Here is a 25,627-nt window from a genome sequence, read left to right as displayed (position 1 = left end):
AAGTCATTTGCCAATTTTTCCATCTTAGGAGAAAAAAAAAATCCTTCCCAAAACACTAAATATGGCATTTTTTGTATTCTAATAAATCCCAAAAGGCATACCCACAAAAAGCAGTAAGAAGAAAGCGTTGATACAAATGGGGGAATAGTGTTGTGAATGGGGATGGCTGAGTATTTTTTGTTTTGGAACCAAAGCAAGTTGCACAAGGAACATAGAAATTCTGTTAAACCTGAGATAATATATTAAGGGATAGGGCCATATAGCTGAATAGAGTATGGAGGTTACCTGAGTCAGACAGTACGGTGAGTACATCTCTTCTGCTCCTCACAAATCTGGGATGACTCTCGTTTTCTCGTTCTCTTGCTACAGTCTATGACTGTTTCATTTTGTGTGGAATTATTTCCAGTCCAAGATGAATTCTTTGTGCTTTTGTTTGTTTTTGCACGGAGTATACCTCTTAAATTTTGATCTAAATATCTCTGAAACAGCAAATTTCTTCTGAAATCTCTCTAATTTTGAGGCCTGTTTAGCTAAATGTTTTTCTTTTGCAAATTGAGTTCAGACAAGATGTCTCATGCTGGGTCTGGCTTTATTTTTTCTTTACTGAAAAATCTTTTTCCTTCCGTTTACTCCTCCTGGATGTCTCTTTCCTCGAATGCCTCTTTGTCTTTGTATGACTCTGAAAGTAAAAGTTTGGAGAAAGCTTTGAAAACCAAGTGGAAAAAAAAAATGTGTAAAAATGAAGAGACAGCCAAACTCGGAAAAGAGACGGGAAAGAGACATGTATGAAATGAAGGCAAATATGGTTGTATGTAAAACTATAAAAAGTATCACAAATGATATGAAACATCAACTCTAGTCATCTAAAAACATAAAAATATGAAAGAATAGTAAGCAAGACAGCATACATTGATAGTACAGAAGCCCAGAAGCTCTGGGGACAAGGCTTCAATTCCCCCCATGTCCTTATTTGATTTATTACTTTTGTTACTACTAAATTGTCTGTTTCTTTTTATCTGTCACGTCTGTTTGTCACACCCTGTAACTGCCAGAAATATCTAAATAAAACTACTTTTGTTGTGACTGAAATATTCTGGGTTGGGAAACAGTTGTTCATTGCTGGAATTTAGTTAGAGGGGATAACTGACCAAGGTTAAATGTATTATTTGCTTTGTAGTTATAAAAAGTTGTTTATTGTTTCTCTTAAAAGTTACCAAAATCCTCACAATAACTCCTTCCATATTTGGTTGCCTCCTATAACTCTTCCAATTACTCTTTATATCCACTACCCATAACTCATCCTACAATCTCATTAAAGTCCTTTTTATATAGTTCATTTGTCTAAGTATATCTCCTCCATTTATTCCATATATCATATTCCTACATCTATTACTTCATGTATCCTCTCCTATACCCCTCTGATTATTCCCTATATCTTCCCTATACCTCATCCTATTACTCCATATGTCCTCCCTAAATATCCACTTCTATATCTCTTTCTATTACTCCACATTTACTTTCCTATATCTCCTCCCATTACACCCTATATACTCCCCTACATCATCTCCTATTACTCGATATATCCTCCCTATATCTCCTCCTACTACTACATATATCCTCCCCTATTGTATCTCTTATTACTCCATATCCACCCCTATATCTCCTCTTATTACTCCATATATTATCTCCTATATCTCCTCTTATTACTCCATGTCTGCTCCCCTATATCTCTTCCTATTACTCCATATATCCTCGCCTATATCTCCCCTTATTACTCCATGTCTGCTCCCCTATATCTCTTCCTATTACTCCATATATCCTCCCCTATAATTCCTCCTATTATTCCATATATCCTCTCTTATATCTCTTCCTATTACTCTATATAACCTTTTTTTATAACTACGTCAGATACATTGTCTCAATATACTGTGTATGTTCCATCACTGCATATTCTCTCCTTATAATATGTCCTTATATCAGTCCACACAACATATTAAACTATGAGTTCTATTTCTCCTAATTACGTTTCTTGTCACTCCATGGAACCTCTTCCATAGAGCCAGACATGAACAGGGAGGGCAGAGACCTATGACCCAGACAAGTGTTAACCTCATTCCTTGGCATGTCTAGAAATTCCTGGATGATAAGGCTTAAAATAGATAGACTCTTTGGCCCTGTATTAGAAGTTTGATACTCATGATTATTTTGTGATCACCTCCATCATAATTTTTTCTCCTCTTGCTATGTTTTCTAGGCCATACCTTCTTTTCGCCTTTTTTATACTTCTATATTTTGATCACTGTTCTATGAAATGTCATTACTAGTTTCGGACAACTTCATTTTTTCCCAATATCTCTATGTTGTTGCCTTTACCACTCATGTATTCATTTGTCTGGTCACCATCATTCCTTTATCTTTCTGGAAATGTCAGAAGCAATACACCATCATTTTGTGTGTGTCTTTATGACAGAGTATTTATACATCTAGCACAAAAGGGACTCCTTTCAAATGGACTACTAACCCTTTATTTTTTTCTATGATCAAAAACAGTTACAGGAAAATTTTAAATGAGGCTATTACAATTTACCTAGTGATATTCATACTTGTTGGAGCTCCATCATTGAATCACTGATGACCATCAGTGACATCTCTAGTATACACCATTACATTCTTTGCTATTAAACTGTGCTTAACAGATTGTTTGTGAATACACTGTTCATTAATTTTAACCTCCATACTCTTAGAAAAAATGTAATATTCGCCTGCTTTATTTAAGATGGCCGTATACAGTAGAGAAAACTTTTTTTATGGTTGAACAAACGTTCATTTGGTAAATGATGGCTAAACCTATCATGTTGGATGAAAAAGGCCTTTTTTTCCTTTAATGGCCTTCATCTCGAACTCGAGACATGGCGACTTGATGGTCGAATGATCTGTAGGAAGATCTTCTCCACCGTTATTTTCATAGTATTAAGCCATTGGGTTGCTGGTCTTCCTTTTCTCCTTGTTTCTACTATTTTTCCAACCATGACCAACCATATCATAAAAAGCGAGCAATCACTGGTTGTGTCCAAAGTAGGTAAGTCGTAGCTTGGTGATCCTTGTTATGAGTGATATGTCTGGCTTGATTTGTTCCAAAATTGATTTGTTTGTTCATTTTGCCATCCCTGGTATTGATAGCCTCCTTCTCCAGCACCACATTTCAAAGGCTTTGATTCTTCTTACGTCTTGTTTCTTTATCATCCAGGTTTTGCATCCATATGTGACTATAGAAAAGACCAGACTATGTACAAGCTGTGTCTTTGTCACCAGTGAAAATGTTCCTCGATTTGAGGACCTTTTCCAGTGACTTCTTTGTTGAATTTGCTCATAGCTATTCTTCTATTGCTTTCCAGTGTCATTGCTACATCTTGGGTGATTATTGACCGGAGTAAGTTGAAATCCTTTACTACTTCCAGTTCATTGCCGTCCATCTCACATGTGTCCCAGTCATACCTGGCAGTAGTCAATATCTTTGTCTTCATTGTATTGAGTAGGAGTCCCAAGTTTGAGCTTTCCATCTTGACTCTACATAATAAGTCCTTCATCCCATCTGTGCTTGTTGTCTTGTTGTCGCAGACCGTATTTAATATTGTTAATCATTTGTCCAGCAATTTTGATTCCTTCCTCTTTTTTGGCAAGTCCAGCCTTCCTGAAAATAGCTTCTGCATATAAATTGAATAGAAATGGTGACAGAATGCAGCCTTGTCCAACACCTCGCTCTACTTTGAATCATGCCATGTCACCATGTGCCATTTGGACTTTTGCTTCTCGGTCAATGTAAAGGTTCCTGATGAGGTTAATCAGATGTTTGCCACACCCATATCCTTCATGGAATTCCAAAGTTTCTGGTGAGCTACACAGTCAAAGACTTTGCTGTAGTTGATGAAGCAAAAATAAAGCTCCTTGTTATATTCTTTGGCCTTTTTCATCATCCATCTAATGTTAGCAATTACGTCTCTTGTTCCTCTGCCTTTTCTGAATCCTGCTTGTTCCTCTGGCAGTTCTTTGTCAAAGTAAGGCTGTAACAGTCTTTGTAGTAGTCTTCAGTAGTATTTTGCCGGTATGAGGTAGGGCACAATAGTCCAATAGTTTCCACAGTCAGTAGCATCTTCCTTCTTTAGAACAGGTATAAACACTGATTTGTCCAGTCCTTGGGCCATTTACCAGTTGTCCATATCTGTTGATACCGCCATGTTATGACATCAACTGCTGCTTCATAAGACTTTACTAGTTCTTTTGGGATATTGTCATATCCAGCTACTTTGTTTTTTAACAGAAGCTTTATCACAGGAACAACATTGTCTGTTAAGATGTTCGGTTCGCTATCGTTTCCTAAATCCGTTTCTTGCCATATCACTGACTCGTTCTTGTAGAGATGCTCCATGTATGTCTTTCATCTTTTCTTGGCCTGTTCTGGCTCAGTTAGTTTGTTCCTGTTGGCCTTTTTCTGCATTTCCACTGTTGGTTGAAGCTTTCATTGTATCTATTTGATATTTTGGTATGCTTTTCTGGCCTTACCCTTCAGATATTAATTTTCTATCTCTGTACATATATTTTGGTAATAAAGTTCTTTGTCTGCTCAATTGGCTCTCTTTAGTCCTTTACTGATGCTGACTGTGACCTGCTTGTTACCTTTTGCATTTGCCATTTGACTTTGATGATCTTTAGAAGAGATGAGCAAAGCAGAAGTTCGGTGTTCAGTGTTCATACCAAACACAGACTTTATAAAAAAAAACCCCTGAGTTTAGGTGCTTTATGAATGAACACCACTTAAGCAAGCATCGCTTTCCTTGGGTACACTCGGTGCTCAGCCCCGTGTGAGCCGCTTGCAGTGTTTGAATGGGTCGGGCTGGGGGTAACAGCAGTGAGATTGGATGAAAAAAAATTGGAAAAAAAATCTCTCACCCGCCCCCGGAAGTGTTCTGTTTATGGCTGCTTGCATGTGGGCGGAGATCAGAATTGCTCCATTAGTGACTTCATTTGGGGTTGAGGTCAAGTCTGGGTCCAAATCCGAACTTTATCTAAGGTCCGGATGAAGCTGCCAACCCGAACTTCAATGTGTCTGCTTATCTCTAGAAGAGATGAGACCCTAAAAATCTTTAGGGTCTCTTCTAATAACCATGGCTGTGGAGGTCTCTTTTACCACTTATTTATTGTCTTTCTATTTTTTTCAGCAACAATAGTCTTTATATGTGTCCATAAATCCTGAGGATTCCTTTTATCCATATCCAGAGATATAAATTGATTGTAAAGACCGTTCCAAAACTATTCAGATGTGTTGGTCAAATCGAAGTTGGAAACAAACTGTTGTCTAGTCCTTTTGCTCAGCTTGACTCTAATCTTTGCTGTCAAAAGTTCATCATTAAGTCCACAGTCAACTCCTGGCCTTGATTTTGTGGCAATGATTGATGACCTTCATCTTTGTCGAACACATACTGTATATACTGTAGTCAATCTGATTCTTTATTGGCCCCATTCGGTGATGTCCATGTGTCAAGTCTCCGTTTGTTTTTGTTGGAATAAGGTGTTCGTGGTGGACAGTTGATTTGTCGTGCAAAAGTCATCCTGCCTGAATCATGGAGTCATCCTCCATGAATCATCCTCTAGCCTCGCTTCGTTCACCAAGTCCAAAGTTTCCAATGACGAGTTCATGTTGGCAGTGACCCACTTTGGCATTCAAGTCTCCCATGGTAATGAGTAAGTCTTGTTTTGGCGTATTGTGGATTTGTTCTTGAACTTGATTGTAGAAAAGTTCAACATCCTCCTCCTTGGCATCTGTTGTTGGTGCATAGACTTGCATAACTGTGACATGGATTGGTGCTCCTTGTAGACGTATCACGATGACTCTATCACTAACTGCATTGTACTTCAGGACAGTGCCGACCGAGTTTTGGTTGAAAATAAAAGCTACACCACTTTTTCTTCCGTTATCAGTGCCAGAATACCAGAATAGTAGATCTATTGTTCGTCTGACTGGAAATGTCCAGTTCGAATCCATCTTAGTTTGCTAATGCTGAGTGAGTGGAGTCCTGTTCTGTCTTTACAGTTGTGCAAAGTGGTCATACAAATTTACTTTTGGTATGTTGTATTGCTGGAGGGTGACGTCCATTATAGAAGGACTGATAACTGGCAAACTAACATGTTAATGACTGTTGTTCATATATTGGCAGAATAACCTTTAGTCAATACTTTTGACAAAAGATTGGATTTGCAAATACTCTCTTTGCAGAAGAAGAGCAGGGACTTTATTGCCACCTGTTGGAAGTAGCAATTCTAATTGTCAATATTGATTCATTAAAGGGTTATTGCCTTTCTGAATATCTTGATTTATGGTTCCAATTTGTCATAAGAAAACCAGACATGTTTTACTCACCTTAAGGCTGAGGCCACACGGGGATTACTGCGAGTCCTCACATGACACTCGTCTTACACTCGCAGCACAGCGGGAGTCGAGTGTCATGCGAGTGTCATGCGCCTGTGGTCCGATTGTGTGATTAGACCACAGTTGCGGAGGGGGGGGGCGACGCTGCAGAGGGGAGGGCCAGCTCTGCAGAGGAGAGGAAGGGATTTATCTCCCTATCTCCTCCGTTGACGGCTGATGCGAGAATCGCACTACTGCTCTTGCGTTACACTGGTGTAACGCGAGAGCTCTACAATGTTTCTCTCGCCCCATAGACTTATGTCATATAGAAATAGGTGCGAGTGGAACAAAATCGCGTTCCACCTGCAGCATGCTGCGACTGTTTTCTCGGTCCAATTAGAGCTGAGAAAATAATTGCTCATGGGAGCTGCCCCATGGAGTAATATTGGTGCGAGTGGAATGCGATTTTTTATCGCATTCCACTCGCTCCATATTACTCGCCGTGTGTGCTGACCCTAACCCAGTTCAACACCGAGCCTCTGGCGCTGGTCCTGGTGTCTGGTATTGGTTTTGGTAGTGATGTCATGTTGACTGTTCAGCAGCCAATGAGCTACATGACATTAGCACCGCAGCCAACACGGGAAACTGAATCATAGACTCGGTGCTAGACCCCAGGATAGTGAGGAAAGCACAATTTGTTTTTTAAAACAAACTGTTGCCGAGGTTCAAGATTTTCTTAAAGGAGAAGACTTTTAAGACTTGCCACATGTCTTGGATAAACAGGCACAACAGAGCTCCCATTTGCAGAAGTGTTTCGGTATTATTGCCCCTCATCAGCGCAAAGTAGAACTAATCGATTGAGTGCGCCCCCTTGACTAAGGAGTATAATTTCTCCTTGTGAAGAGCAGTAATCAGAAATGTAAAAATGTTGTTTTATTAGACAATGACTTTGTTCTTGGTTTGCTAAAGCGTTAGTTCTCTGCTTAATTTCACCTGACAATCCTACATTATAGTACAATTGTTTTCTTCATCTTTTGTCTAATGTCTTTGGGCCCACATAGATTGTGCTGACTTCCAACATTGCTGTTGATGGAAATTATAGTCTAAAACTACAGGGACATCAATCACATGACTAATGCTGATAACGTGCTGTTGGCTTTTAAGCTTTGTTTTCAACTATATCTCTTGCCAAAAAATGACAAGTGGACATGTGAACAGAGCTTAGTTATTGGGGAAAGATTTTCAGTTCTGAGTGTAGATCACATATGTCAAACTCTGGTCCATGGACTAAATATGGCCCGCAGGCCAATTTTATGTGGCTTGTGATGCTATTCTGTTTGGAGGGCTATGGGGGCCCATTATTCTATATGGAGAGCAATGTGGGGCCCATTATTCTGTATGGAGGGCTATGTGGGGCCCATTATTCTATATGGAGAGCAATGTGGGGCCCATTATTCTGTGTGGAGGGCTACGTGAGGCCCATTATTCTGTATGGAGGACTATGTGGGGCCCATTATTCTGTATGGAGGGCTATGTGGGGCCCATTATTCTGTATGGAGGGCTATGTGGGGCCCATTATTCTGTGTGGAGGGCTACGTGAGGCCCATTATTCTGTATGGAGGGCTATGTGGGGCCCATTATTCTGTATGGAGGGCTATGTGGGGCCCATTATTCTGTGTGGAGGGCTATGTGGGGTCCATTATTCTGTATGGAGGGCTATGTGGGGCACATTATTCTGTATGGAGGGCTATGTGGGGCCCATTATTCTGTATGGAGGGCTATATGGGGCCCATTATTCTGTATGGAGGGCTATGTGGAGCACATTATTCTGTATGGAGGGCTATGTGGAGCACATTATTCTGTATGGAGGGCTACGTGAAGCCCATTATTCTATATGGAGAGAAATGTGGGGCCCATTATTCTGTATGGAGGAGTTTGTGGGGCCCATTATTCTGTATGGAGGGCTATGTGGGGCCCATTATCCTATATGTAGTGCAATTTGGGGCCCATCATTCTGTATGGAGGGCTATGTGGGGCCCATTATTTTGTATGTTGGGCACTTTATTATGTATGGAGGACTATGTGGGGCCCATTATTCTGTATGGGGGACTATGTGGTTCACATTATTCTGTATGGAGGGCTATGTGGGGCCCATTATTCTATATGGAGGATTATGTGGGGCCAATTATTCTTTATAGAGCACTATATGGGGTCTTTGACTAGGTTGACCTGCGACTTAGTGCAAGTTTTTAAATGTGACTCTCTATGTATTTGAGTTTGACACCCCTGGTATAAATAATATGATAACTTATCTAAAGTTACTTTTCTGACGGACTGTCGCTTTAAGTTAAATGTATTTGTAGGTAATTTTAGGGCAGTATTCATACATGCAAAGTCATACATTAAACCTACAGTGATATTAAAAATTGTATATTGTAAAAGAATTTATACTAAATGTATGTTTTAGTGTTGGCCAACTTTGTAGCCCAAAAATAAAAAGGTCAATGAACTAAGACTGAATATTCCCTTGGATTTGAGGGAAATTGCTATGCACCTGTCACATGACTAAGCCTTTCTCATGGTGGAATGCAAAGCTTTCTGTTCCTTTTGTAAATATAATTTACATATTAAATAATAATTATCATCCTTTTTCTCATGCATTATTTATATATGTGAACGAAGTCCATTCATCAGTCACAAATCCTCAGATTGCACCATCCTCTCAACGACAGCCCGAACATGCAACTAGATTCCCCTGATTTTGTGGATTGCTGCCTTTGTGGAATAGAATGAAACATATATCTAGCTCCCCTGTTAAGGCTTAATAACACTGAAGGCAATCCTATAAATGCAGTCCTGTTATAATGAGACACTCGGCATTGCTATAAAATGCAGTCCTGACAGATCCAGCTCTTTCACAGTAATTAATTAAGAGTCCAGATCAGATTTTGGCTGGGATTAATCTTTCCTTTCACACATGGCGATCAGTGGGAGGGGGTGTGCATAAGTAGGGGGGCAATTCTTGTCAAAATAAACACAAATACAGACGGTCTGAAGAGAGAGAGAGAGCAAAAGGGAGCGAGAGAGGGGAGTGAGCAGCGGCTGTGACACAGTCCTAACTTGGCACCATCATACAATGCAGTAAATGATTAGATATGGCAACACACGTTTTCTAATATCTAAGCAAACCAGCATTACATATAATGTATGGATACGTAGAGATTTGAATCTTGATCCTGAAAATTACATCTCTACTGATATCAGTAATTAAGTCAATGGCTGCAGGCCACATCCACAGATCTGTAGGATAAAGGCTACATTCCCACGATGAGTATTTGGTGCGTTTTTTATGTTACATATTTTCTTTAGCAATTCTGCATCAATTAGCTCAACTAACTTATTGCATGTTTTTCTTTTCATTTTTTAGTGCTTTTTTATGTGTTTTATTGCATTTTTACTTGTGCGGTTTTTGTCTCTTTTTGTATCGTCATGCTTTAAAGGGAACCTATCACCAGATTTGGGGCATATAAGCTGCGGCCACCACCCGTGAGCTCTTGTATACAGCATTCCAACATGCTGTATATAAGAGCCCAGACCGCTGTGTAGAACATAATAAACACGTTATAATACTCACCTAGGAGGTCGCTCCGCTGCAGACTGGTCAAATGGGTGGTACCGTTATCCGGGACCGGCGCCTTCTCTTTTGGCCATCTTGGTCTTCCTTCTGAAGGCAGCGTGCATAACGTGTCCTACGTCATGCATACAGGCCGGGATTGAGGTCCTGTGCAGGTGCACTACAATACTTTGATCTGCTCTGAGCATGGCAGATCAAACTGCGCCTGTGCAGGACCTCAGTGCCGGCGAGTGTGTATGACATAGGACTATAAATAGTGCTACATTTTTGACAATACCCTGCTTGCCCATTGGAAGAGTAAAGCCTGCCATACTTATTAGATAGCTGTCGGCTGAGCAATGCAATCGGCCAACAGCCATCTTTGTGTTCCCTTAACTGGAGAGCTCGTTCATCCCTGCGCTCCTGTCTTCTCTATGAGAAAGCCGCCGACAGACATCGCTGTGGTTTGGGAGAACAAAGCAAGAAGTCCAAAAATGGATATGACTGATCAACATCTCACCTAACAATAAGTTGACTGGTGCCCTGATATGCTTTAGAATGCTGGCCAAAACTGTTATTATTGGCAAACACTAATATGTATTGTACATGAGAGATTTAAACTTTTGCCACCCCACTCTGCCTGTGGGTATACCCATGGAAACATATGCACCATAGACAATCCCTCTTTCACCCAACATCTGCCATAAAGGAGGAATCAGGAGCGGTTGTGAAGCAAGGGAATGAGCAGTTGCCTTCCTCTTAATAATCTCAAAAGCACAACATTTCAAAAGAAAGTAATACTTTTATTTTTTCATTCAAAATGTTGTGGACCTAAGAAGTTTAGTCCTGTGTGTGCCGAAGATCTGGTGCATATGCCTCCGGACTGTTGATTGTATCACTCTTGATATCAATGCAAGCACTACTTTGAACTGTATCGGTGTCTGTATGATGCCGGTACAGTTGCATCCTGTGGTAGAGCAGGGAGTCATGGGTTGCAGGCTGGTCTAAGCTTATGGCCTACAAGACTTCATTGTCCCAGGACAGGTGGCACAATCACATCACTGCATTGCGCTGCCTGTGTCAGCTTGCTCTGTGTGTAGGTAAGAAGTTACTCATTTTCATGGATTCAGTGAGTATAAACTTTACTTTTTTTGTGTACGGCAGGGGCACAAAGGTGGCATTATTACTTTTGAAAGGATCACTCTGGGCATTATTTGTTCTAAAATTGATACTAAAGGGACATTATTTGTTTTAACACTAGAAGTCACAGAGAGGGGTCAATTAACATTTCTACCATTGGAACCCTATGGAGCTTGAAATTCCTGGGACTTCTAGTGTTAAGAGGATACTCAGGGGGCATTAATACTGGGTTAGGAGTTGCAGTACTACCTTGCCCTGGAGCCTAGAGATCCATATTGCTCCACTGATGAGGACGTCCACACATACATATGTAATCATCAGCTAATTCTGATGAAACAAGCAGATTTTATCTTATGTTTATGACCAGTATAAAAGTCATGATCTATGATCATGTGGGTTATTGCGACAATTAAGTTATTCTTTATCCATAGGATGGTGGTCTGACCACTGGGACCCCCAGTGATGCCAAAAACAGGGCTCTACAAATCTCAGCAAGAATGCTCTGAAGGTGCACATGCTTATTTTCAGCTCCATTTATTGTCTTTGGGACTGACAGAAATTGCAGAGCACTGTTCTTCGCTTTCTCCAGCAGTTATGTAGACAATCAGTAGGGTAATGGTTGCGATTGTTTACCTCTGGTCCCTTGTGATGGGAGTCTGCAATGTCCCATTTGGGGCTCCTATTGGTTTATTAAATAAAAATTAAAATGATGGTTACTCTGTAAATGGTACCAATCACCAGAATTTTCGTATATAAGCTAAAGCCAGTGCTATACAGGCAGATTCTCTACATACCTTTAGTGATCAGCTCGGATGTTTAGGTTTTGAAATCCAAAAAAAGTAAAGTTTATAAAATTAGCTGCTTGTTGAGTGACCGCAACAAAAGAGCAGATAATATATTCATAGTTATCCCCTCCCCGTTAGAATTAGCATAAGTATTATACACAGGATTCACTTTGTCTCTTGCAGGACCTGTGTCAGGTCATACCCGTGTGACCAGAAGGGGCAGGGCCTCAGCTAACAAAGCTGGATACCAGGTCACATGGGTATGAGCTCACTCAGGTCCTGCAAGAGATAAAGTGAATCGTGTGTATAATGCTTATGCTAATTCTAACAGGGGGAGGGGATTACTATGAACATATTATCTGCTCCTTTGCTGCTGTCACTCAACAAGCAGTAGCATAGTAGCATAGCATTTACTTTGGACTAAAGGGGGCTTTACACGCAACGTCATCGCTAACGAGATGTCGTTGGGGGGCACGGAATTCGTAACGCACTTCCGGCCTCGTTAGCGATGTTGTTGCGTGTGAAACGCACGAACAACCGCTAACAATCAAAATTACTCACCTAATCGTTGATCGTTGCACGTCGTTCTAATTCTAGATATCGTTGCTGTTGCAGGACGCAGGTTGTTCGTCGTTCATGCAGCAGCACACATCGCTACGTGTGACACCGCAGGAACGAGGAACAACATTGTACCTGCGGCCGTCAATGAGGAAGGAAGGAGGTGGGCGGGATGTTACGGCCGCTCCTCTCCGCCCCTTCGCTTCTATTGGGCGGCCACTTAGTGATGCCGCTGTGACGCCATACGAACCGCCCCCTTAGAAAGGAGACGGTTCGCTGGCCACAGTGACGTCGCTAGGAAGGTAAGTATGTGTGACGGGTGTTAGCGATGTTGTGCGCTACGGGCAGCAATTTGCCCGTGACGCACAATTGACAGGGGCGGGTGCTTTCACCAGCTGTGTGTAAAGTGGCCTTTAGTGTTTTGGAATCTGGTTAATGAATAATTTCTAAACCAGTTGTAAGGATTCTTTGATAACCATCTATTCTGAGGAAAATAAGACTTTTCTATTCAACTAATTTGCTGAGGTAAAGATTGGTGCTTCTAAACTTATATAGATTCCTATTTTTGTTGTGAAGGCAACATTGCTCCCTGGTACATGTGAATCAACTCCTAGGGAGAGCCCCGAATATAGAACGAATGTCCTTGTATTGATAATGGTCCAAACCATCTAATGCAGTGAGACAATATTTGCTCCCAAAAAGTTTAATTGCCCTCCAATTCAGGACTCCTAAATTTTGGTTCAGTACATGCTAAGGTAAATAGCTCAAATCTGAAAAACAGACCCTTGCTCATAGACCAAAGTGAAGTTTCATGTTTAGGATTCTTATTATTAGGTACTTAAAAGGTCAAGCATTTTGATGATGCTACTTGTTTGAGCCGCTGCTTGTCGAACCAGTCCATAGTCAACTAAGTTTCATTGATTCATACCTTTTATGAAGCTTTGACCACTTTTTATTTTTCTAAAGATGAACTTTGCTATCACTCAAGTTACTCTAAGTTGTTAAGTTTTGGGGTTAAGGAAACTCTTAGGGGTACTTTGCACGCTGCGACATCGCTAGCCGATGCTAGCGATGCCGAGCGCGATAGTACCCGCCCCCGTCGCACATGCGATATCTTGTGATAGCTGCCGTAGTGAACATTATCGCTACGGCAGCTTCACACGGATTTACCTGCCCTGCGACGTCGCTCTGGCCGGCGACCTGCCTCCTTCCTAAAGGAGCGGGTCGTGCGGCGACACAGCGACGTCACACGGCAGGCGGCCAATAGAAGCGGAGGGGCGAAGATGAGTGGGACGTAAACATCCCGCCCACCTCCTTCCTTCCGCATTGCCGATGGAGGCAGGTAAGGAGATGTTCCTCGCTCCTGCGGCTTCACACACAGCGATGTGTGCTGCCGCAGGAACGAGGAACAACATCGTATCTCCTATTGATGCGACATTATGAAAATGACCGACACTACACAGATCACCGATTTACGACGCTTTTGCGATCATTTATCGGCGCACCTAGTCGTTACCTGCGCCGAATGTGCATCACTTTCGATTTGACCCCGACGATATCGCAGTAGCGATGTCGCAGCGTGCAAAGTACCCCTTAGATTAGCAAATTGTGTTTTGCAAAAATGCAGATTTCTTTATATACCATTACTTTTATAACACTCTTTTTCCTTTATAGTAAAGCTACACATTTGACATGTACAGTATATCACAAAAGTGAGTACACCCCTCACATTTTTGGAAATAGTTTATTATACATTTTCATGGGACAACACTGCAGATCTGACCCTTTCATACAATGTACATTGTCAGTGTGCAGCTTCTATAACAGTGTAAATTTGGTGCCCTCAACACACAGCCATTAATGTTAAAACCGCTGGCAGCAAAAGTGAGTACACCACTAAATGAAAATGGCCAATTGGCTATTTTCCCTCCCTGGTGTCATGTGACTCATTAGTGTTACAGGGTCTCAGGTGTGAATGGGGAGCAGGGGTGTTACATTTGGTGTTATCACTCACACACTCTCTCATACTGGTCAGTGATAGGTCAACATGGCTCCTCAAGGCAAAGAATTGTCTGAGGAACTCAAAAAAAGAATTGTTTCTCTACACCAGTGTTCCCCAACTACAGTCCTCAAGAGCCACCAACAATGCTTGTTTTCAGGATTTTCTTAGCACATGTGTTGGAATCCTAATCTGTACAGGTGATTAAATTATCATCTGTCCAATAGTAAGGAAATCCTGAAAATAATGCACTGTTGCCGGCTCTTGAGGACTGGAGTTGGGGAACACTGCTATACAGTACATAAACATGAACGAGGCTATAAGAAGATTGCTAACATCCTGAAACTGAGCTGCAGCATGGTGGCCAAGACCATACAGCAGTTTTGCAAGACAGGTTCCACTCAGAACAGGTCTTTCCACGGTTGACCCAATGAAGTTGCGTTCACGTGCTCAGTGTCATATCCAGGGGTCGTCTTTTCAAAATAGACGTAAGAATGCTACCAGCATTGATGCAGAGGTTACAGGGGTGAGAAGTCTGTCTGTCAGTGCTCAGATCATATGCTGCACACTTCATAACATGGGTCTGCATGGCTGTCATCCCAGAAGGAAGCTTTTTCTAAAGATGATGCACAAGAAACCTCGCAAACAGTTTGCTGAAGACAAGCAAACTAAGGGCATTGATTACTGGAACCATGTCCTGTGGTCTGATGAGAAAAAGAAAAATGCATTTGGTTCAGATGGTGTTAAGCGTGTGTGACAGCATCCAGGTGAGGAGGACAATGACATGTGTGTCTTGCTTACAGTCTGGTGGGAGTGTCAAGGTTTAGGGCTGCATGAGTGCTGCCGGCTGTGGGGGGCTACAGTTCAATGAGGGAACCAAGAATTCCAACATATACTGTGACATACTGCAGCAGAGCATCATCCCCTCCCCTCATATTCCGACATAAGGACCCCAAACACTTCCAAGACCACCATGCCTTACTAAAGAAACTGAAGGTAAAGTTGCTGGCCAAGCGTCTCCAGACTTAAACCCTATTAAGTATCTGTAGAACCTCTTCAAACACTGGTAGAGGAGCACAAGGTCTCTACCATCCACCAACTCTGTGATGTCATCATGGAGGATGGAAGAGGATTCAGCTGCTCCTGTAAAACTCCAGTGAACTTCATGCCTAAGTGAGTTAAGGAGGTGTTTGAAAATAATGGTGGCCGCACAAACTATTGATACTCCGACAATTTTCACTAAAGGCCGCTTTACACGCTACGACTCCCGATGGGGTCCCGAAATTTGTGACGCACATCTGGCCGCTTAAGCGATCTCGTTGTGTGTGACTCCTATGAGCGATTTTAAATAGTTGCAAAAACGTTCAATATCGCTCATCGGTGACATGCTTATCGCTGCTGCTACAGCTAGCGATGTAGTTCCTCGTTGCTGCGGCAGCAAACATCGCTGTGTGTGACACCGCAGGAACGAGTTCTATGAAAAAAGTTCCATGAAGGTGGCAAATTTTCTAAAAAATGTATCACTCCAAAGTGTCTTATTCAGATGTCCATTAAACATGGTCCCAGTACAGACCACAATGCATGGACTGTCGGGTCAGAACTCAAACTTAACAGCGCCACCTATGCCTATCAGGCTGTCAAGTTCAGGTCAGGAGATCTGTAGCCAGTTCGTGCATCGTGGTTTGTCCTCAGAAGTGTTTCACAGACATTTAAATTTGGCTTAACCTGTGATCAGATTTGGCGACTATAAGCTGCGGCAACCACCAGTGGACCCTTATATACAGCATTCCAGAATACTGTATATAAGAGCCCATGCTGCTCTGTAGAATGTAAAAAACACTTTTATAATACCCACCAAAGGGGCGGTCCGGTCCGATGGGTGTCACTGCTCTCCAGCCCGGCGCCTCCTCTCTGCACCGTCCTCCTTGTTCCGAGGCCCGTGTGCATGACCTACGTCATTCACACTGTGCATGTCCTACGTCATTCACACTGGCCAGCATTGAGGTCCTGCGCAGGCGCCTTTTGATCTGCCTTGCTGTATGGCGCATGCACAGGCCGTCTTTAACTTTTCCTCGCACCTACGCATTACAGTACTTTCATCTGCCCTCAGTAGGGCAGATCAAAGTGTGCCTGCACAGAACCGCAATGCTGGCCTATGTGGATAATGTAGATGCATTATCTATACTGGGCTGGGTAGGAGGAGGATGGAGATCGCAGCAGAGAGGAGTCGCCGTACCAGAGAGCAGTGATGCCCATCGAACCGGACCGCCTCCTAGGTGAGTATTATAAAAGTGTTTTTTTGCATTCTACAGCTATAACAGTATTCTGGAATGATCTACATAAGGGCTCAGTGGTGGCTGCAGCTTATAGTCGCCAGTTCTGGTGACAGATTCCCTTTAATAATTAGCTGTTTTTTTCTAAGTTTAATTTATTTATAAGATGAGGGCTTTGTAGACAAATATGCAAAAAACTGTAGAACCCTTGTATAGTAAAGTCTTTTTGCAATTTAAAACACAAAAAAATGTATTTTAAATAGAAACCATTAAGAAGAATATAAACTGAGGTTTAATTATTTTACTATTTTTTTCCTGTTGTATTTGTTATATCTATGTGTCTTATATTAGTACATTGAGTGCAAATACGTACAATTGAGCTTTTTGAGGGTGCGAGTGACCTTGGTAAATTAATACTTACCCCATACCGCTTTATCCAAAGCTTGGATGGAGGCATAGCATGAATTTTCAGAGCCAGAATGGAAATAGTACCTTCATAACACATTTGAAGTGCTCCTCCCTTGAGGCACAGGAAAGTATGCATAAGACTATGCTACAGGGAGTGTTTTCCCAGTAGATAAGTAAAATACATAATATTATAAAACACTCTACCCATATAACATATTCACTATTACTCAGTTAATCCATATATATCCTCTCCCTAAATGTTATGCATAATTCTTCCCAATGATCCATACAAAGTATCCCTAAATATCCACCAATTACTGCAAAAAGCAACCCAACACATCCCCTGCCATTCAACCTAGTCATATAATTTATATAAAGCTATAATTCGATAAACGCTATCATATCTCTTGTTTCTCCATATATCCTCCCCTATATCTCCTCATATTACGCCATCTATTTTTCTCTATACCTTCCAATTACTCCATATATTCTCTCATATATCTCTTCCTATTACTACATATATCCTCTTCTTAAATCTTTTCTTATTCCCCATATATCCTCAATTATATCTCCTCAAATTACTCCATATATCCTCCCTATATCTCCTCCTATTACACCATATATCCTCTCCTGTATATCTCCCTATTACTCCATATATGCTCCCTATATCTCCTCCTTTTACTCCATATACATTTTCCCTATATCCCCTAGTATAACGCTATGTATCCTCTCCATATATCTCTTTTTTTGCTCCACATATCCTCCCCTATATCTCCTATTACTACATATATCATCTCCTATATATCCTACAATTACTCCATATATCCTCTCTTATATCTCCTTCTATAGCTCCACATATCCTCACCTATATCTCCTATTACTCTATATATCCTTCCATGTATCCTCCCCTATTACTCCATATATCCTCTCCTATATATCCTTCTGTTACTCTGTATAACTTTTCCCTATATCTTCTACTATTACTTCATATCCTTACTATTACTTCCTCTCCTTATATCGTCCTAATTCTCCATATAGTGTCTCATATAAATCCTCCTATTATGCCATATATCATTTTCTTATATCTACTCCTATTACTACATGTATTCTCTCCTTTATCTCCCCCCAGACGCCTAATGCCCTCACCTATATATCATCCTATTACTCCATATAACTTCTCTTTATATCTCCTTCTATTATGCCATATATCCTCTCTCTATATAGCTTTTTTTTGCTCCAAATGTCCTTTTCTATATCTCCTATTACTCCATATATCCTTCCCTATATCTCCTCCTATTACTCCTAAAGTCTTATCGTATATCTCCTACTATTACGCTATATATCATCTCCTATAACACCTCCTATTGATCCATATATTCTCTCCTATATTTCCTGTTGTTACTTCATATATAATTCCTAAATCTCCACCTATTAATCATATATCCTCCCTATATCTACACATATTACTCCATATATCTTCCCCTATATCTCCTCCTATTACTCCATTTATTTTCCCTATATCTTCTCCTGTTATTCCATACACCTAACCCCTGTATATCCTCATATTACTCCTTCTATCCTTCCTACATCTCCTCCTGTTACTCCATTTTTCATCTCCTTATATCTTCTATTACTCCATGTATCCCACCTCCATATTTCCTCATAGTACTCCAAATATCCTCCCCTGTATCTCCTCTTATTACTCCATATATCCTCTCCTATATCCCCTTCTATTACTCCATTTATCCTTTTCCTTTATCGCTTCCAATTACTCTATATATCCTCTCCTATTACTCCATGTATCCCACCCCGATATCTCCTCCTATTGCTCAATATATCCTCTCCTATATCTCCAATTACGCCATATATCCTCCCCTATATCTCCTCCTATTACTCCATATATCCTCTCCTATATCTCCTCCTATTACTCCATATATCCTCTCCTATATCTCCTCCTATTACTCCATATATCCTCCCCTTTATCTCCTCCTATTACTCCATATATCCTCCCCTTTATCTCCTCTTATTACTTCATATATCCTCCCTATATCTCCTCCTATTACGCCATATATCCTCCCCTATATCTCCTCCTATTACTCCATATATCCTCCCCTATATCTCCTACTATTACTCCATATATCCTCCCCTATATGTCCTCCTATTACTCCATATATCCGCCCTATATCTCCTCCTATTACTCCATATATTCTCCCATATATCTCCTCCTATTACTCCATATATCCCCCCTATATCTCCTCCTATTACTCCATATATCCTCCCCTATATCTCCAATTACGCCATATATCCTCCCCTATATCTCCTCCTATTACTCCATATATCCTCCCCTTTATCTCCTCCTATTACTCCCTATATCCTCCCCTTTATCTCCTCCTATTACTCCATATATTCTCCCTATATATCCTCCTATTACTCCATATATCCTCCCCTTTATTTCCTCCTATTACTCCATATATCCTCCCTATATCTCCTCATATTACTCCATATATCCTCCCTATATCTCCTCCTATTACTCCATGTATCCTCTTCCATATCCTTTTCTGCTACTCAATTTATCCTTTTCCTTTATCTCCTTCTATTACTCTATATATCTTCTCCTATATCTCCTCTAATACTCCATATATCCTCTCCCTATATCTCCTATTACTCCATATATCCTCTCATAAATCTCCTCCTGTTGCTCCATATATCTTCCCTATATTTCATATTACTCCATATATCCTCCCCTGTATCTCCTCCTATCGCTCAATATATCCTCCCTATATCTCCGTCTATTGCTCCATATATCCTCCCTATATCTCCCCTTATTACTCCATATATCCTCTCTATATCTCCCCCTATTGCTCCATATATCCTCCCTATATCTCCCCCTATTGCTCCATATAGCCTCCCGTATAGCTTATCCTATTACTTCATATATTCTCCTATATCGTCTCCTGTTACTCCATATATCCTCACATATCTTCTACTACGCCATATATTCTCGCCTATATCTGCTCTCGTTACTCATCAGTTCCTCATGTTTATCGCCTCATATTAGTACATATATCATTTATTTAACCTATTGTTATTTATTGAAATATCTAGTGACACCTAAATTATTGTGAGAAGTCCCAACAATGAGGCTCTTTCTTGCCCTACAGGCCCCTCTTGAAGTTTTTTGTTTATCGTTAACTTATCTAAATGTAATGATAAAATATTACCATTATAGTAAGTATTTCGCCTCTTACTTATGTCGCTGTCACTTTAATGCAAGAAAAAGAATGAAGTGACAGAAGTTCTCAGACTTTTGGAAAAGAGTAGTCCTTTTTACTGTATGAAAATATATCCACGTTGTGTTTTCCTTTCATATCTTCGCTGATGTTGGATATTTAGGTGAACGCGAACTCAAATGCGTCTTTCCGGCCACTCAACAATAATTTTTAAACTTCACTTCAAACTACTGTATCGTGATTTATTCTTAAATATTTACATGGCCCATATAGGGGTTTTTCCCTTATTGTATAAACTCAGGATACCATTTAAGTAAACTATAGTCAACTATTCTAAATTCAGAACTTTCTGACAGAAATGAGAGCCGTGAATAACATTCCATAAGCTAAGGCTGTGTGATCTAAAATGCTTGTATGTAAACCCGAACCAACGAGGATGATGGTTGTCATAGTAGTTGTATATGTATATTTAAGAATCTTGTGCAAATGCCCATTTGTATGTTATTTGTGTACTAGAGAAACATATATATATATATATATATATATATATATATAGTTAGTTAGTCAGTCATGAATAAACCGACATCCAAATATCCAAATATTACTGTGTTTCTATGAGTGTGTGTGTGTATGTGTATATATATATTTATATATATATTTATAAATATATATATATATATATATATATATATATATATACACACACACACACACGGAAAGTATATATGTTCTGTGTGTATATATATATGAGCATATTTATATACACACTCCCACACTCATATTCATATATATATATATATATATATATATATATATATATATATATATTATATATATATGTATACACAATAGTATAATGTTAAGTGGATGGAAATATAGCTGGTATATTAATCATTATTATGCAGGTGTCCTAATATCTCTTTGAATTCCTGATACATAATTACGTTACGTTCTTTTTCGCACACATTATATCTGGTCTATATGGTCATTATGTGATAATGTTAGCCAAACATAAATAAATAAATAATAAATAATAATGTTAGCCAGACATAAATATTTTAAAGCAGAATTTGCACACGGTATTTGGCACAATACAAACGTCTGTCCTAAATTCTGTCTACCATATGTTGCTATATACTATTAGTTTCCTCTCGTGTAATTCACAGTATATCATTGCTACCTACGGAATAAGCAGCTTTATAACAGTAACGATAATTAACATTGCGCTGCTTATAATCGGTTCGCTGTCGTAGCATTGTCATCTGAAAGTTTTTGGCCCCCATGCCCTCTTACACAGAGTAGGGAAAAGTGACACATACTGACCGGCACCTTTGAAAGGGACTGTCATCACCTCCAGTTTGGGGTCTGAGCACCATGATGTGGAGTATTGTGGTAGACTAGCATATATATATATATATATATATATATATATATATATATATCTATATCAATTTACAGTACCAGAGGGGACACTAATGCATGCATTTTCTACCTCTTTGGAGCCACATTGTGTATTACTGATTTGGATCATTTAGTTGCGGGAAGTTTCTAACAGGTTGCACACAAATTTTGCTCGTCTTCTGCACTCCACAATGTCGTACCCTGCTCATTTTGTCTAGTGATCGGGTCTACTAGGACATTAATGACATTAATAAAAGCATTGTAAACATATTATTATGTTAAACTGTAGGTATCAAAATGGGATGGTTCAAATAAATGTGGATGGTTAGATAGACACACGTAATATATATATATATGCACACAGACTGTATATACATAAGACGCACGTAAGATATATATATATATACACACACACACTATATTTATATATATATATATATATACAATATATATATACATAATAGACACGTAAAATATATATACACACACACTATATACATAATTATATAGAGAGACATGGAGAGATAGTCACATGTACACCTAAATACACTCTCATACATTTCAAATATACGCAGCCTACATATCATTGATTTCCTATAAGATTACATATAAAACAATAATATAAGGACAAGTGCATATTTTGGTTATATCAGGAAAAGGAAGTCTATTTCTCCATTTTCCCGGCCTACCCTAGGAATCTAGGGCCAGGGTAAAGGTCACTCCTACCTTGGGTCTGGCAAGGCAATGCCAGCATCAAGAAGAGTCGGGATAGCATTGAGGGCTAATGGAATAAGTCTTCATCCCCCAAAAGGCTGCAAAATTTGCATACAATTATTTTTTTTTGCACCTATTGGAATAGCCACCCACATTCATTTAGCATTAAGAAAAAAGAAAAGAAAATACTCAGATGACTTAATAAAAAGATGGCACATACCAGAGGGAGAACAGAGGAAGACACACTTCTGCCAACGCGTGCAAACAGAGAGAGGAAAATAAAACAGAACCCTTAAGTTTCCAATCAGAGAAAAGTTTTGTGTTTTTTTTGTTGTTTTTTTTTTTAGAATTCTTGTACAGTAACAACAAAGAAAAGTAAAAACAGAGAGAGCAAAAAAAAACTCAACAAAAAAAATAATTAAAAAAAAGTGACTAAAAAGACAGAAAGAGAGGATGTTGCTTAGAGAGAGAGAGATAGAGTCAGCAGAGAGAAATAGGTATTGAGGACAAAAATAGAGAGTTAAAAAAAATGGTGGGAAAAAAAGGCGCCTGGTAAACCTTACATCTCCTGATCCTTTCTCCTCTCCTTGAATTGCTTTTACTCTAACACCCAGTCCGAAATGCAGGGAAGTCAGCGTTGGAACACTGGAATCCTGCCATCTTCTTTGCGAGCCAGCCTGTAGATTTCTCAGCTGCAGTCAGCCTGCAATACACTTTTACAGGAAGGGGGGGACAGAGAGAGTGTGTGTGCGTGTGTGCAAGAGGGAGAGACACCGTGGATGTCTCTTTTTTTTTCCTCTTAAGTGCCGTAAGTTTATTTTTTTTTCTTTCTCTCTTTTTGTTGTCTTATTTGAATTCAGAATCTCTATTTTTTATTCGTTTTATACAGCACTTTTTCTATTTTTTCCTTTTTTTTTTTTACACTCGATTGCCATTTTGGTGCCAGCTCTGAAGTTGGCATGGGTTGAACATTTTTTTTTTCTTGGCTGGGCTGTCTCTCCCCCCTTTCCCCTTACCCCAGCTCCTCCACCCTTTCCAAACTCTGTATCTACGCCCTGCCCTCTCTCTCTCTCCCTCTCTCTTTCTCTCCTTCTCTGTGTCTCTTTCTCTCTAGCTGCCCTTAACCACCACTATTGCACCCAGGCTGTCTTTACTTTTTGTTCAGTTCTTTGCCAACTGTCTCTCAGACTTTCCTTGTTTAGTCCACGCCTTCCTTCTCACTCACACTTTTTTTTTTTTAAACAATCCCTACTTTAGTCTCTCTTGTCCTATGTTGCCCTCTCATATACATGTGCCTCTCTCTTTAATTCCAAGATGGAGACAGTGCCAGGCTATAACTGAAGTCGTGATTGAATTATTAATAGGAGAATTAAAGTAGTTTTGACATTGTGTAATCTCCATGTGTGACTGTGTGCCATGGGTAAAGCTGGGTGGGTACAGGCGGCACAAGCAGGAAGTTAGTGTCAGGAGCCAGAACACAAAAGTGCTTGGTAAGTTGGGAGGTAGAACTACAAGTAATGCTGAAGTGATCAAGAAGAGATCTATAGACAGTGAGCCCTCGCGGACAGGGTCCTGGTCCCCTCTCCTCCTGCACCAGTCTGTGCCTTGTATTATTCATGATTTTGGAATAAATGGTGCTATAATAATAATAAATAATAATAATAATATTCTGCAACTGGAGATAGGAGGACAAAGAAATAGAAAGTTTGAAGTTTTGCCCTTAGAAATAAAGGTGTAGAGTAAATTAGGCGTAAATAATGTAAGAAGGTAGAAGGAGAAAATTTTGCAGCTGCCTCTAACTGTGAAGGTGTGTGTTTGGGTAAGGAGGCGGTGTAGAGGATTTGGGGAGGAGGGAGTGATTTTGGGGGAGCAAAGTTACGTCTCTTTCCTGCAACCTTAAGTACCCCTTGTAGAACGATGCAAAGGAATGTGGTCATATAACATATAATAGGACAGATTAAAAGGGACAAAGGTTCTTTGGGTGATATGAAAAGGTAGACGACGGCTGTGTGTGAGCTGGGGTGACACACCACCTGGAAACTACACGGTCTATTGTGAAGGGGCGGAGAAAAGAAGGGGGAGCTAGGTGAATCGAAGGAAAGGGAGAGAAAGAAGGGGGGTTAGCTAATAAAAAAGTGAGAGAGGACAGGAACACAGTAGAGTAAACAAAGGCAATGATTTTCTATTTCTTTTTTTTTCTGAGAAGGAAATGAATAAGCTCAAAGGGTCATAGAATCAAGAATTGCAAAGATACAAGTATATAAGAGAAATAATGAGCGAAGAGTGTGAGAGTAATCTGGAACAGAGGGTAAAGGATGAGATAATTGAGTGTATGAGATTAACTAGGTATAGAAGTACTCCGAGGGTTTTTTTTTAATAAATGGAAGCAAGAGGGAGGGTGAAGATTTAGTTTATCCAAACTACTCCAAGAACACAGGAAATGAATGTGAGAGTATTCAGGAAATCAAAGTACTAGTCGTAAAATGTGGGTGTACGAGAGGACAAATTATATACGTATCGGAAAAGAGTGTGTGGGTATAGGAGTAACAGAAGTGTCGGGGGAATGAGAGTATGCCGTGCGTAAGAGAACAGTGGGAATATGAGAGTAACTAGAAAAAAACCCCTAGAAAACGGTACTCTACAGTGTTTGATACTGACTGAGGGGTCCTTATATGTAGGATTACAGAAATAAACAATGGCTGTGTGTAGACCTGATGCATGGGATTATGTAAACTACAAAAAAAAAGTGTCAATGTGGCCTATCACATCTAATCAGGTACATACTGTATTTTTATGCAGGTTTAAAAGTTAATTTGCCGGTATGATTAGTTGCTATATGTGACACGTTTTCATTCACGTGAAATAAGAAGAATTTAGTATAATGCAATGAAGATGATTGCATGTATGAATGAAACAGAAAAGAGACAGTAACTTTTGCTTACCCTAAGAAAAAGAATAATTGGTATTGTATTCAGCAGAATAGCATGAGAGTATTTTATTCAGAGCAATGCAGTGAATGGAACTTGGTAATATTTAAAAAATATATGAGGATAATACTTTGCGGGTAAACCAGAGATGGAAATAGAAATGAAGCCCTGGCATT

The 25,627-nt window shown here is 39.9% G+C and overlaps 1 protein-coding gene across 6 annotated transcripts in view; it reads right to left on the bottom strand.

Moving 5' to 3' along the window:
- The window catches only part of NFIX (nuclear factor I X), a 222,059-nt gene extending 198,830 nt beyond the window's left edge, over nt 1–23,229 (bottom strand). For 2 of the 6 annotated variants that reach the window (XM_075346553.1, XM_075346554.1), the window contains exons 1-3: nt 23,088–23,227; nt 22,745–22,772; nt 286–679 (exon numbers count right to left, since the gene is read on the bottom strand). In XM_075346553.1, coding sequence (XP_075202668.1) covers nt 286–312 — 27 coding nt within the window. In that variant the 5' untranslated portion in view covers nt 313–679; nt 22,745–22,772; nt 23,088–23,227. Of the gene's footprint in view, nt 1–285; nt 680–22,536; nt 22,557–22,744; nt 22,773–23,087 lie in introns of those variants that run through there. The other 4 variants (XM_075346549.1, XM_075346550.1, XM_075346551.1 and 1 more) reach the window with 4 other exon arrangements.
- Between the last annotated feature and the right edge of the window lie 2,398 nt (nt 23,230–25,627).

The sequence above is a fragment of the Anomaloglossus baeobatrachus genome, chromosome 4 (assembly GCF_048569485.1).
Source record: "Anomaloglossus baeobatrachus isolate aAnoBae1 chromosome 4, aAnoBae1.hap1, whole genome shotgun sequence".
Lineage (NCBI taxonomy): Eukaryota > Metazoa > Chordata > Amphibia > Anura > Aromobatidae > Anomaloglossus > Anomaloglossus baeobatrachus.
The sequence above is the reverse complement of the archived record's forward strand: the minus strand, read 5'-3'. Positions and strand labels throughout refer to the sequence as shown.